Raw genomic sequence first — 13715 nt, forward strand, 5'->3', positions numbered from 1 at the left:
GTAGAGTTTGTTTTTACTGTTCAAAGTTGAATCAGTGACAATATATAGAACGAATCACGTAATTGCTACAGAACGCCAAGTTCATGTAATTCAGTCAGACCATAACAGCTAACATTCATGACTGTGTGCCAGGACGCACAGGAAACACTGGAGAAGCATAGTGTCAGTGAGCACCCACAATTCTCCCCGTGTGCAGATGGGGGCCCCGAGGCACAGGGACTGTCCACAACTGCCCAGGTGCCCAGAGCCGCCTGGGAGGAGCAGGCCACGCCCAGCCTTGTTCAGGCTCCCCCGGGCTGGGTCCCCTCCGGGCCAGTCCACCGCTGGCCACCTGCCTGGAGAAAAGAATCCAGCCTCTGTGCCCAGCAGCGCTGCCAGCCCAAGGCCCAGGAGCTGTTTGTTTTCTTAATGGGGTTAATCAAACCTCTGGAGCAGCAAAAGCTGTGTCAGTGAGCGGCTTTGTGTGATGGCGGCAGGAGGGCGAGGGCCCAAGCTGGGGCCAGGGCCAGAGATCTAGCCCCTTCCCCCTGAGGGCCTGTCAGGGGAGACACCTGCACTCCCGGCCCCTCCTGCTCTCTGCTTGGGCCTTGGTCCACACCCCCAAGCTCCAGGTCTGCCCAGGGTGGCGAGAGTGGCCCGGTTCCCTGACAGGGCTGCTGTGGGAGCCCAGAGACCAGCATCTGCCCTGTGGTCCCCAATTAGTAGAGGCAGCGTCACCAGGCCACTTGGAGGCTCCAGGCCAGGCCTGCGCCTCCAGAAAACAGGTCAGGGCCCCTGAGATTGACAGGGCCCCTGAGATTGAAGTTGGAGAGCCACCGCTCTGCAGATTATCTGATCTAGAAACTCCCTGGACAAGGAAATGTGACCAGCCAGTACTTCTGACCAGCTTTTGCCCAGAAATTTGGATATTAAATCCATATATCAGAGAGCGATCGAGAAAAGACAAGGATTTGCCCAGTGAAGCGACTTCTAGAACTGGACGGCACTCTGAAGGGCCCCACATCATCACACAGCCTGGGACTGGGATCTGTGCGCATGCCCCGCGCTGGCCGACGCTTCATGTGCTCAGAAAATAACCTTGGCTCTGACTGGTACCTGCTTTGGGGCTTCCAGCAACTTCTTTCAGGAAACTATTTCCCAAAACTTGTTCTCTAGTCTCAAAGACGTCTTAAGTGGGTCTGGTTTTTCTTCATTAATTTTCACCCGAACACCATGGAAGGCTATGGAATTTTACAAGTCATTCGTATCAAATCTCCCTGTGTAACTGATAATGAAAATCCATTGATGTGCAGCTTCTCGGGAACGCTGGGAAATTAACAAATATCAAAGTGGACAACACACAATCTAAAGGGGGGGGGGGGCGACTCTGAAGGCGCGAAGAGCATTCCCGTTGTTATGCCAGAGCTTGCCTCCCTCCCGGAATGCTGGCAACCCTTGCTCCCTTCCTGCCTCTCTCCCAGGCCTCCCCCCACGGCCTTTCCCCAGCACCCCACGCCCCCATGTATTCACAGTCTTTCAGACAAGTGTTTTTTGAGCGTCTACTTCATACCTGGCACCATGGCTGCAACTACTGGCAAGACAGACCAGGTCCCTGGCCTGATGGCACTGAGTCTGGGGCAGAGTCCCGGAACCCGGGTGTTTACACCCGGTAAACAGTAACTGCATTTTGGAGTTGACAGGGTGACAAGCTAAGGTGATTAGGAAGGAAGGCATCTTTGAGGAGGTGAGTTTAAGGCTCAGAACTGGAAGTGTTAGGCTAAGTCCATCCCATGAAGAGCCAATACAAAGGCCCTGAAGCAGGAAAGAAGAGCTCATCAGGTCTTCGGAACTGGAAGAAAGTCTCTGTCTGGAGCCTGGTGCCCAGGTTTTAAGAAGATGCCTTGGTGGCAGCTGGCGCTGCTAGGTGGAGAATGGACTTTGTACGGAGGGAGGCACTGAAAAACGGAGCGAATCATTTAGAGACTAGCGGTTTTCTAGCTGGCAGATACAGAGACAGAGGGGCAACATCATTAGGACAGACGACTAAGAAGTGTAGAGGTCGGGGGTCCTGGGAGGGGCTCCTGGACAGCAGGACCAGCGGGGCAGGGTCCCGGAATGACGGGGCCCCTCGAGTGTAAGGCAGGAAATGAAACCCCAGCACTTCTCGTGGTGGGTCGTTTCCCTTCCAGGGAGTTTCAGCTTCTTGATTCTAGGGCCCTTGTGAGATTGGAATTTGGGGGGAAAGTGTGAAAAATAGTGTTGGTGAGCCTTGCTTTCCCCCCTTGGGGTTCATCAGCGTCTGTAAAGAGCAGAGCTGGGAACAGTTTCTGCTCAGCTAGGAAGCACCTTGGCACCAGCAGGGGTGGAGTGTGTCCGTGGTCCCCTGGCCTCACCCCCTGAGACAGGTACTCTGCTTCCTCCTCCCCACCACAGGCCTCCTGCTAGGTGTGAGCTCTTGCAGGCTGGGCCTCCTCTCCTTCCACCCCCCACCCTGCCCCCCAGGCCTTTTTGCGGAAGTCAGCGGAGTGGACTCTGCTGAATGACTGAGGGTGGGGGGCTGAGAGTGGGGAGGAACGGAGACCCTTCTAGCACAGGCAGTGAGACAGTTATGGGTGAAATCCTGCCACACACCCAGGAAGACCCTGCCCAGAGGTGCGGGCAAGAGCGGCCTAGTGCCACCTTGCACAGACCCTCTTCCCTGCCTTTTGCCCTGCACGCCAACACCGCTGATCTACGCCCGCAGGACAAACCCACAGGCGGCCATTTCTCAACACCGGCTTTGCCGCGGGCTTAATGGGGGATCATCTCAATTTTCATACACTATCCCTGGGAAGGCTATATTATTCTAATTTTACAGATGAGCACAGGTCTACACAGTCTGGGGAAATCCAAGCTGTCTGACCCTCAAAGCAGAGCCTAGGTCCCTAAACTGCCTCTTCCCAGCAAACAGGGTTGAAGCAGGTTGAATGGATTAAACAAACACACGAACACACACAGAGAAACACATGCGCACGCCCACACACCCAAACGAAACAATGAATGAATGAATGAAGGGGCTTGTGGATGCTGGGGTCGGGGGATATCAAAACCAGGTGGGGTCCAAGCGTGGCCACTGTCACGGGGTCCAGGTTGAAGATGGAGAGAAAGGGGTTGGGGGCAACCTGGTCCCAGGAATGTGTGTGAGGAACGCAAGGAACGTCCCAGGCTGGTCCCCAAGGGGAATGTTGACAAATGCACGCCTCTCCGCCAAAGTGTGTCTCTACCCGCACTCGAGCAGCACCAGGCTCAGGGCGGAGGTGGGGGGTTCCCTGCAGGGGGCCTAATCTGCCCCCTGGCAGGACCCAGCCGCGCCAAGGAACGCCCCGGGGCGGGGCCATCTGGGGCGGGGCGGGGCTGGCCCGCCGGGGGCTCGGCGCCTGGCTGGGAGAATTGCTGCTTCGATCTTCGCGCGAGGAGGAGCGAAAGGCTGGAGCGCGGATGCTGGAAGTTCACATCCCGTCCGTGGGGCCGGAGGCCGAGGCGCCCAGGCAGAGCCCAGAGAAAGGCCACATGGTGAGCGGGGGCAAAGACTGTGAAGGGTCGCGGGGACCCGCGGGATTTCTCCGCGCCGAGCGTAGTGGGGAGCCCTCCTCCCGGGCCAGGCCGTCGGGGACGGACGGTCTGCCGAGGGTCACGGGACGCTTGGATTTGCCAGCCCTGGGGACGGCGGTCCAGGCTCTTGAGGGACTGCGCGGAGTGGAGGGCGGGTCCACCCGGCCCTGCTCCGGAGCGTGTGGGGAGCGCAGCGGGGTCTCCGGGGAGCGGCGGCGCTCCGAGGCCGCTTTGTGCCTTTAAGCGCGGGAGGGTGTGCGGTCGCCCGGCGCCCGGCCTCACGCGCACCCGCCTGCCCGCGCCCGCCCGGCAGGTGTTCCGAGTGGAGGTGCAGTACCGCGGGCGCAGACACACCGTGCCCAGGCGCTACAGCGAGTTCCACGCGCTGCACAAGCGGGTGAGGCGGCGCCGCAGACCCACCGACCGACCGACCGACCGACCCCGGCCTGGCTCCTGCCCAGCCTGGAAGGCGGCAGACGAGCTGCGGCCCTCGCCCCTGTCTCCCTCGTTATCACCTGAGGCCCCGGAGGGCTCAGGGCTTGGGCACTGACGTCTCTGCGGGCTGCGGGGTGGACACGGAGGGGCAGGTCTCAGCCGGTACTGTCCAAGACCCTGCGCTGCGGGCTCACCCTCGGGCGTCTGCGGCTGCTGGGGCCTCTCGCCCCTGCCCCAGCCACACTCGCCCGGGTCCGTCCTAGGGCAGAGCCCTAAGTTTGGGGGTAGGGAGGAGGGAAGAGACAGGGGAGGGCACTTGCTAGCGTGAAGTGAACTTAAGGGCTCAGTCGGGACACTGTGATCGCACCGCGGTAACCTCCTTGGCAGATCAAGAAACTGTACAAAGTGCCCGAATTCCCCTCGAAACGCCTGCCCAACTGGAGGGCCAGAGGATTGGAGCACCGGCGGCAGGGCTTGGAGGCCTATATCCAGGTGGGCATCGGTCTCCCTCTGTTGCCCCCCACCCCAAGCCTGCTGGACTAGAGTTGTGACTCAGAGAGGTGTGCAGGCATGGGGTGAGGTGGGACGCAAATCGTGGGCATGATTTTTCCTACCCTAAGTCTTAATTTTTCTGAACAGTAATTTCAGAATTAATTGAATTCGATTGCATTTAACTTTCATTGAACTGGAACCACCAGCCTCCTGGTTCCCAAGCAAGTGGCCCCAGTTGGATGGACGCTAGTTCTTCTCCCCTCCGGGGTGAGACCCTGCACTGACCTCATGATGAGGCTGTAGGGCAGGGACGCTTTCCCTCCTCCCCACACCTCGATGCCAGAGGACAGGCCAGGTAGCTTCCTGGGCATGTACCCAGTGCTCTTCAACTTCGTAATCATTTTGGCAGGCCCCTGTGTTTTCATCTTGCCCTGGGCTCTGTGCATCATCACATAGCTGGATCTGATACAGGCTTCCCCTGTCCTCCTCTCCAGGGCGTCTTGTACCTGAACCCAGATGTTCCCAAGGAGCTCCTGGAATTCCTGAATCTTCGGCACTTCCCCACAGACCCCAAAGCCAGCAGCTGGGGGTGAGCACCTCTAGGGGCCATGGCTTAGCATGAAAGGGTCCCCAGTGTTGGGGGAAAGGGACTCTGCAGCAAGTGAAGGTTTTAGAGGCCCAGCCCTGTTCCTTTCACATCTGCTGGGCCTGAGCCTGGTCCTTTCACCTTGAGACATGACCACCCTCGTCAGCTTTCCTGACCCCGGTGGAGGGGCTGTTTGTATTGTACAGCCATGGCTACCCCAGCCACCTCCGGAACTGAGCTCATTACAAATAGAAGCAGTGGCCCCCTGGGAGGTGAGGTTCTGGTCTTCCGTGTCTCCACCCTCTCCTCATGCTCCCTTGGGCACCCTCAGCAGCTCACGTTCTTTCTTCTTTTCAGAGCCCTGGGGAAGTTCCTGCCTAATGACAGCAGGTAAGTTGAAGCCCCTTTGTGTACCCACTGCCCCCTGGTGGCCATAGGCCAAGAGGCTGGTCTGCAGCTTTTCTTACCCCTCCTACTGGTCCAGGTTCTCCTGTCCGTGACCCCTCCCAAGACCACTGCCTGCTCATTTTTCCTTGTGGGTTGTTGTTGATCTCAGTTCCTAGTCTCTACCCAATAGGAGACTTTGCCTCACCTCACCCTCCACTGCTCTACCCTTTTCCTCCTAGCTTGCAGCTGCACCATCAGCCTGTCATCGGCTTCTGCAGGGACCCCTACGCCTGCATCTCATCCCCAGGTGAGGGGGTGCCTCTGACCTATAACCCACATTTAGGGCCCAGGCAGCAGGGTGGGAATGGGGGTGAACCTGCCACTTCTCAGGTCCTAGGACCCCTAGGCACTCTGTCCCTCCTACTGCCCTCCTTTGGGACCACACCTGCCCTGCTGCTCCCGTGCCCCAGTAGCCGGCTTCGTATTCTCCAGGGAGCAGACGTGGTGAAATAAACTTGGCTCCCTGGTCTGTATTCCTCACCAGCCTGGTGTTACTGAACTAATGTGAACCGCAAGGGCCCAGGCCTTGTTTCAGGTGACACGCTGGCACCTGCTGCCTTGGCAGGGCCTCAGGGAGCTGCAGGCCTGAGGCCAGGGCCATCCCACACCACCTTTTCCCTTTCTCCGGTTTCTCTCCCACCCAGAGCCTCTGCCCAATGTCGTGGTCAATGGTGTGCTCCAGGGCTTCTACAGCTTCTGCACCAGCCCAGCAGATGCCCAGCCAGAGGCTCCCGGTCTCCCTGCACCATGGCCTTGACCAGCCCACAGGCCTTTGGACCACCTGCCAGGACAGTCACGTGCCTCAGTCTCATGAGCCCCATAAAAGAGGGGCTGGGTCCTCCTTGGCCTGGACTCAGGACTGACCCACCCTGGGTCAGCACTAGTGGCTGGGATGACAGACCTGCAGGCTTTTAGCCCCAAGGACAGGGCAGGGACAACAGAGGAGAAGGATAAAGGGAAGAGTTAATTTCAGGGCAGGCCACGAAGAGCACAGGTGTATTTCTTCACCTACACCAGCAGGGGGCAAGCAAAGTTTGAGACATAATAGCTGGCAATTTAGAAGCAAGCAAAGGCTGGACAGTTTGTGGGCAACGCCTGCAGAGGGTTCAGCCAGAGCCCAAGAAGGGGACGAGTATCCGCTGCCACAGGCGACCCTGTAGATTTGGGCAGAGGTGTTGCAGGCCCAAGAACCTGGCACATACACAAGTTATATATTTTTTAAAAACACCACCTTTTGTTTTAATTGGTCAGCGTTGGTAGGAGTCCGTTACAAAACTGGCCCTGTGGAATGTGAGGGGCAGGCTCGCTCTGTCAGATATCAGCGCCAGGGCCAGCGCGGCACGGAGCCCTGTGGTGGGCTGGCTTCACCCCCTCAGAGAGGGCAACGGGCGAACAGTCGCTCAAAGGGCAGAGGTCCCTGGGGCCTACTCCTTGGCAATGGCAAAGGGCTTTTCCACCTCGATCTTTCCACAGTCTGCCACGATCACGTCCTTCAGGGGCTTGTCCCGCCCATCCGTCTTGGTGCTCTCCACCTTCCGCACCACCTCCTGGGAAGGGAAGGCACAAACAGGGAGGCACGGTGGGTCAGGGACTCCCACGGGACAAACAGCCTACAAACCTGAGGCACCAACACCCTAACAGAACCACGGCCAGGTGCCAGCCCAGAACAGCGAAAACCCAGCTGTGACGAGAGGATGCAACAGTTTGATCCTCTGAAGTGTGACCCAGGTTGGGCAAAGGGTGGGGAGGAGGAGGGAGAGGGTGGCTGGGAAGCGGGTACCAAGGGCCCCGCACACCTCAGGTGCCGTGCAAGCACACCGCATTTGAGCAACGAAACGGAGGTCCCCATGGTGGTGCAGCCTCAATAAGGCCTGGAGGGCCTCTGCCCAGGGTCTGCGGGGCTGCAGGACATGGGGGCACAGAGAGGCCGGCTTTGTATTCTTAAGTCCCCCTCCGCCAGGTTTGCTGACACGAACACTGGTCTGAATCTGTGGGCTCCCTTTTGGGAAAGGGATAAAATATAGGGAGCCCTGGCCCCCAAGGTCCGTCACACCCCTGGTAAGGGTTGCCCAGGTTTAGCCCCCATCTCCGAAACTCACCATGCCCTCTAGAACTTTGCCAAACACCACGTGCTTGCCATCCAGCCAGGATGTCTTAACCGTTGTGATAAAGAACTGGGAACCGTTGGTGTCTTTGCCGGCGTTGGCCATGCTCACCCAGCCGGGCCCATAGTGTTTTAGCTTGAAGTTCTCATCGGGGAAGCGCTCACCGTAGATGCTCTTACCTAGGAACGCACAAGAGCAGGTCAGGGGAGCTGGGCTGGCACAGACCGCGCAGATCTTTGTGGGGAGGGTCCCAGGGTCCCAGCCTGCCCTGTGCCAGCCCAGGCTCAAGTGGAGTGCGCGGGCTTACGGGCACTTCCCGTCCTCCGCTCTGGCCTTTGGAGCCAGACCATGCTGACGGGCCCGGCTGCTTCAGGGAACTGCTCTCGTGATGGGTTACTTTGAGAATGTAGTTTATGGCTTTGAAATAAGGCACGTATGAAAGACCAGTGTTGGCGATGGCCTGAGGGGCCTGCCTCTGAGGGATTCTGGTGAAGAGAGGTGCTGTGTAGGATGCAGGGGTGGGGGAGGGGGTAAGAACCCTCTAGAAAGGAGGAATGTTGTGGCTGACTAGCTTTGCTTCCTAAGAGCACAAGATGCTGAGGTAGCTGCCATTTGGGTTCTGCAAAAGTCAAGAGCCTCTTGTCAACAAATGCACAGAAAATAAAAGGTGACGATGAATGTGTGTCAGTGTCCCTCCATAAAGGGCCAGGGTGCAGGACAAAGGAGCCAAGAGAAGACACAGTCTCAGAGACCCTAACACACAGGAGAAACACTGCCCCCTTTCTGTCTCCCAGAGAGCAACACTGAGCTAGTGAGCTGCAGGCCGTGAGAGCCCCAGCAATGAAGAAGTAATTTTCATTTTGTTTTACTAGGCACCTTCCAAAACCTTCCTCCCCTCTTCAGTACACCTAGTTCCACCCTGCGGTTCCACAGAACGGAACCAGGTTGGGAAGCTTCCTAGACTAATGCTAATCAGAGACATGCTTCTGTACAGGAAGTGGGAAAACACTGGAAACCAAGAATTTCTAGACTCTGGCTGGTAGGGGGTCCCGGCCTGTGCCTACTTCTCAGCCCCACACTGGAAGACACCCGTCCCTCCCACTGCCGTGCACCGGCTCCTGGATGGCTGCCGACTCCGTGTGAGAATCTCTGTAAATCTCAAACAGCTGCAGGGTTTCAATCATTACCGACACCCAGACAATCCCCAAATCCGCACTGTTCGCTCCAATCACTGTCCCCAGCAAGATGCAAGGAGCTCCGAACTTAAAGGGATAGTTCTCCAGGTTAAACTCCACACACTTCGTCACGCCTCCCAAAGGACATCAGTGGCTGCTCTGCCAGCTCTCCCTCCGCACACCGTGGCCCCCGCCCTGGTCAGGTACTCACTCCTCCTTGCCATTCCCGCTGCCCCCACAGCCGTAAGGGCTGCTGCTCAGAACAGTGACCGCAGCTGCCACTCTACACACGGAAAACCCCACCCGACGAGGCAGGAGCTGCTTCAAAGATGAAGAAACTGAGGCACAGAGAGGTTAAAGGGACCCCAGCGAGGAAGCAGCCGAGCTGCAACGCAAACCAAGGGGGCCTGGCCCACAGCACCCTACCCGGGGACACCTGCACCGGTCCCCTCACCGGACTGCCTGCCCCTGCTTCCACATCCTGAATCTTGCCACTGAATTATTTTCCTCCAGACTCCTTTGTGGCTGGGTCTTCCCCCCTCCAGTTCAAGTTTTCAGCAGACCCTCACTCCATGTAGAACAAAGCAGTGTGCTCTACTTCCATTCCCCTGACCCCACCGTGGCCAAGGTCCCGCCGCAGAACACAGCTGGGCTCACGTCGTCATCGCGCCTCTCCTCCGCCCGTTCCCGTCCCCCAAGCCAGGACCCCACTCAAGTCTCTCCTCACACCGGCGAGGCCGTTTCCGAGCACCCTGGCCCCACACCATTCCTCTGCTTGTTGGTGCTTGGCAACGGCTGACCTCACTCAGCATGCACTAGGACCTGCCAGTCAAGGTCTCACCCAACCCTCGCGGCACCTGTGGCTCTGACCACTCTTTACACAGGAGGAAACTGAGGCCCAGAGGACTCACTTGCAAGGTCACGAAGCAAGAGGGTGGCAGACACCAGGTCACACTCAACTGTGTCTGCCTCCATGAACACAGCACTTTGGATTATGTCTGCTTTGCCTTCCTCTTCCACCTTGGCCACCACTACTTGCATCCTGTATTGTTATGAAGCCTGCCTAGTGTTTTTTCCTCGTTCTTCCCACCCACGTGATCGCTGGAGGGCAGAGCCCAAGCCCTAGAGGCTGTGGCACAGCCGATGCGAGCATTGAAAGGGAGTCGCCGCCCCACTGGTTGTTGGGTCCCCGGCACCTGCCGGAGCCTGGCCCAGTAAGAACTCATTGACAGGGGGGCGGCAGGTATAGTCCGAGTGAAGAGCAGGCTATGCACCCAGGAATGGTAAGACCCGTGGGTTGGTCCAGGGTGTCTGCCTGCCTGCCTGTCCTATGTGCACAAGCAGAGGGGAGACTCGGTCAGCTCTGGCCAAGTGGCCTCTCATGCGAGACTACCAAGAAAAGCAACTTCTCCCACCCCCACGGGGGCTTCCACAGTCACCCACACCGGCGTTGCACACCTGACCTGGAATCAGCTGCCCACGTGCTTCACTTTGCCCCCCTCCCGCCGTGAGGTGCTGCAGGAAGTCAGCAGGGCCGCAGGCCTGGCCCAGCAAGTCTGCCAGCTGGGTGCATCCTCTCCTGCCACCTGACCCCCCGTTACTCCCTCCTCTTGGTACTGGGCTCCGTGTACTAAGAAGGGTGCAGCTGGTCTCCATGCAGATAACGGGCCTGCCTCCAGGAAAGAGGCTGTGTCCACCCAACAGAGCCCAGCCCCCCCGCCTGCATGGACAGACCCCTCTGCCGCAGGGCCCGAGTTACCTCCAGTGCCATCACCCCGAGTGAAGTCTCCACCCTGGATCATGAAGTCCTTGATCACACGATGGAATTTGCTGTTTTTGTAGCCAAATCCTTTCTAGAAAGAGGGAAGAGAAGGTGAGGAGGTGGCATGAGGCACCAGGCAGACATTAAACGGGCCCTGCAGGAACCCAGCACACAACGCCTGCTGGAGGGAGAGACACCACGGCCAGCCAGCGCCACCGTTCAATGTGCCGAGCGAACAGTGACCACAGGCCAGGCTTGGAGCACGAGGGTCCAGGAAAGGCTAGACTGAACCTTCTTCTACCTTTACACACTCCAAGACTCTCTGTAATTCTACCTCACATAACGCCCCTGCCTTTTCCTGCTCAGTTTTCCCCAGTCATAAGAACAGATGCAGCCCTGGCTGGTGTGGCTTGGTGGATTGAGTGCAGGCCTACAGACCAAAGCGTTGCTGGTTCGATTTCCAGCCAGGGCCCGTGCCTGGGTTGTGGGACCTGTGGGCCAGGTCCCCAGTAGGGGACGCTTGAGAGGCAACCACACACTGATGTTTCTCTTCCTCTCTAAGAAGAAATAAAATCTTTAAAAAATAGAACAGATACAAAAAAAGGTTACTTGCTAACCCAATGAAAAGTTGGAATATAAACTTTTGTAAAACAGGGCACTGTCGTTTCCTTAAAACCTGGAAAACTCTGGGCCCCTGGCCCTTAAAAGAAAACTCTGGTGCAGAGACCACAGACTAGTTTCCACAGACATGCTTTCTTTGGCTATTGCAATGTCTTAAAAGAGAAATTTTCTCAAAAAGAAAAATCCAGATCTCTGGATTCAGCTTTAAAAACTCAAGATATGATAATACTGCCCAGATGGGAGCCCCGGCCACGAACTGACAGCGGTGGCAGCAAAGGTGGGCTGGGCAGGGGCCACGGTGGTGGCGGCAGAGCAGGCAGGTGCGGGGTGGCTGGCAGTAGGGGAAGCTGTAGGTGGGGGCCTGGCTGGGCCAGCAGTGAGAACGACAGCAAGGTGGCCTATGGGGTACTTTGGGTGCCACCAAGGCAACTTGGAGAGCTGGGCCCAGGAGTGAACAACCAGCCGTACCCCGTGAGAGGGGTCACTGCTGCGGGGAGACCGGCTGCTGTCCTACTCTCTGCGCTCTGGTGGTTCTGGCTGCTCTGGACTGTCCTCATCCTCTTTAGCTGCTGTTGCTGCTTACGTCATCGGCGAGTTGCAGCAACAGCAGTGGCAGTGTGAGATCAACTTGCTGGCCTCCCATAGGCCATGCCACAGGGCCATCCCTGTTCTTACTGGTTCACTGCTTGACCTCAGCCTCCTCAGCGCCTTCAACCCCCAGCCTATGACAACGTGGTTCACCGCCCAGGCATACCACCACCTCCTTACACAGCGGTCCCAGGCTCCCCCACCTCTAGCTGCCCTGCCCACTGCGAGGGAACAAATATGGAAGGTGTTTCCTCCCTCCACAGTGCCCCCCTCATCAGGGGGGTAAACCTGGGGCAGGGGTGAGCCCTGCCTCCACAACCCACCCTGTTGCTATTGTTGCCTGGGCAGCAACTTTGACCAGTGACTCGGTCATCGAGCTCTGACCTTGTCGTGGCTCCAGCAAGGGCGAGCCAGTCAAGGAGGCTAGGGCTAGTGCCACCCAGCCAGATTGGGGGGACCACTGCCCTTGTACAGTGCCTCCAGATCCCTAGATCCCATACCCCCCATTCCTTCTCTGGGGCTGGCTTCCAGTGAGGGCATATCCCGCAGGCAGTTTTTGGGAGGCTGGGTGAGTTACTTGCCTATTGGAAACAGCCCAGGTCCCAACTTCTTGAGTTCTCTCTGCCCTCCTAGAATCTGCCTCAAAGGGCTAGGGTCCTAAGGAGAGGAGCCACGTCTGGGGGACTGTGCCAGCTCTACCTCCCAGTGACACACACACAGGAAGGAGCCTATGATCCCACTGAAGAGATGAATGACAACAACAGAAAAAGATATGACACTGGGTTCCCCTAGCCAACAGGGCACTGAGGGCCACTGCTGAGGGCGGGCCACGCCCTGTGCTGTCTGCTACCAGCCCTACCTGCCAGCTTCACGTGATTTGAATTGGCCTACCTCTGCTTGAGCCACTTACCTCTCCTGTAGCTAAGGCCACAAAATTATCCACTGTTTTTGGAACTGTCTTTCCAAAGAGACCTATGACCACCCGGCCTATATCTTCATCTCCAATTCGCAGGTCGAAGTACACCTGAGGAAAAAGAGCATCCTGAACTCAGCTTCTTTAGGGGGGTCTTGCTAGGGAAAGGAGGGCTCAAGAAGCTACCCTGAGGATGGCAGAGAAAACAGAGCCTTATTCCAAAAGTACTGTTTCTGAATCTGATTTTAGTGATGACAAAAAACTCTATAAGAATCTAATGAAAATTCCAGACTCATTTCCCAGAAAACATGTTTACACTTTCCGTAGACGACAGGGCAAGAACCTTTGCTCTAGATAAATAATATGCCCAGGATCTACAAATTAGCATTAAAAAAAAAACCCAAAAAACAAAACACCACGCAAGTTTAAACCATACTGTTGTGCTTTGTAATCGGAAGTGGCTAAAATGTGACCTAAGTAGAGAAAGGATATACAATTTGGCAGACGTGATTTTTCACCGTTTCGCCAGCACTGCAGGGTATTTGCAAATAGGCTTCTCTGAGGCTGACAGTGCCGGGAACAGCTGGGCAAACCCTGGGGCCGACTCCTGGGTCAGGGCGGGGATTTCGGGCAGGATCCGGGTCATTCTGTGAACTGAATGGGGGAAGACCGTCCAGGCACTTGGAGGCCACAGCCAGGAAACTAGGGAGGGGCTGAGCCAAGTTCGAGGACGCCCAGGCCAACCCTAGGCAGCGGATGGAGGGCCTTGCTAGGAAGGTCTCGAGAAGGGAGGCCGGACCTTGACGGTGACTTTGGGTCCCTTCTTCTTCTCATCGGCCGTAGAGGGTCCTGGCAATAGCAGGAAGAAAACGCATCCCACGATCAGGGCAGCGGCGAAGAGAATCTTCATGTTTCGCTCGGAGAGGCGCAGCATCCACCGGGAAAAGCAAGCGGGGCCCGGGCAGCCAAGGGCCGGAAGAAGGTGGGGGCAAGACTGCGTGGGCAGAGGCGCCGCCATCGA

At 57.4% G+C, this 13715-nt stretch overlaps 2 protein-coding genes across 4 annotated transcripts; one reads left to right on the top strand and one right to left on the bottom strand.

Annotated features, from left to right (window-relative positions):
• Positions 1-3379: 3379 nt before the first annotated feature.
• Positions 3380-6938, top strand: SNX22 (sorting nexin 22). Of its 3 annotated transcripts, XM_028506359.2 has the most exons (7): positions 3384-3531; positions 3884-3967; positions 4393-4497; positions 4992-5086; positions 5441-5473; positions 5710-5777; positions 6175-6938. In XM_028506359.2, exons 1-7 carry the CDS (start codon positions 3457-3459, stop codon positions 6285-6287), a joined length of 573 nt encoding a protein of 190 aa, XP_028362160.1. In that variant the 5' UTR covers positions 3384-3456; the 3' UTR covers positions 6288-6938. The 3 variants fall into 3 exon arrangements, with proteins under 3 accessions (XP_035864981.1, XP_035864982.1, XP_028362160.1); XM_036009088.1 differs by lacking the exon at positions 5441-5473 and having other exon boundaries at positions 3380-3531; XM_036009089.1 differs by lacking the exon at positions 3884-3967 and having other exon boundaries at positions 3382-3531.
• PPIB (peptidylprolyl isomerase B) lies at positions 6768-13680 on the bottom strand. Its single transcript, XM_028506074.2, has 5 exons — positions 13494-13680; positions 12692-12805; positions 10570-10663; positions 7630-7814; positions 6768-7077 (listed from the first exon to the last, which is right to left on the bottom strand). The coding sequence occupies exons 1-5, from the start codon at positions 13626-13628 to the stop codon at positions 6955-6957; spliced, it is 651 nt and encodes a 216-aa protein (XP_028361875.1). The 5' UTR covers positions 13629-13680; the 3' UTR covers positions 6768-6954.
• Positions 13681-13715: the final 35 nt, after the last annotated feature.

This window comes from Phyllostomus discolor, chromosome 1 (genome assembly GCF_004126475.2).
Source record: "Phyllostomus discolor isolate MPI-MPIP mPhyDis1 chromosome 1, mPhyDis1.pri.v3, whole genome shotgun sequence".
NCBI classification, from domain to species: Eukaryota; Metazoa; Chordata; class Mammalia; order Chiroptera; family Phyllostomidae; genus Phyllostomus; species Phyllostomus discolor.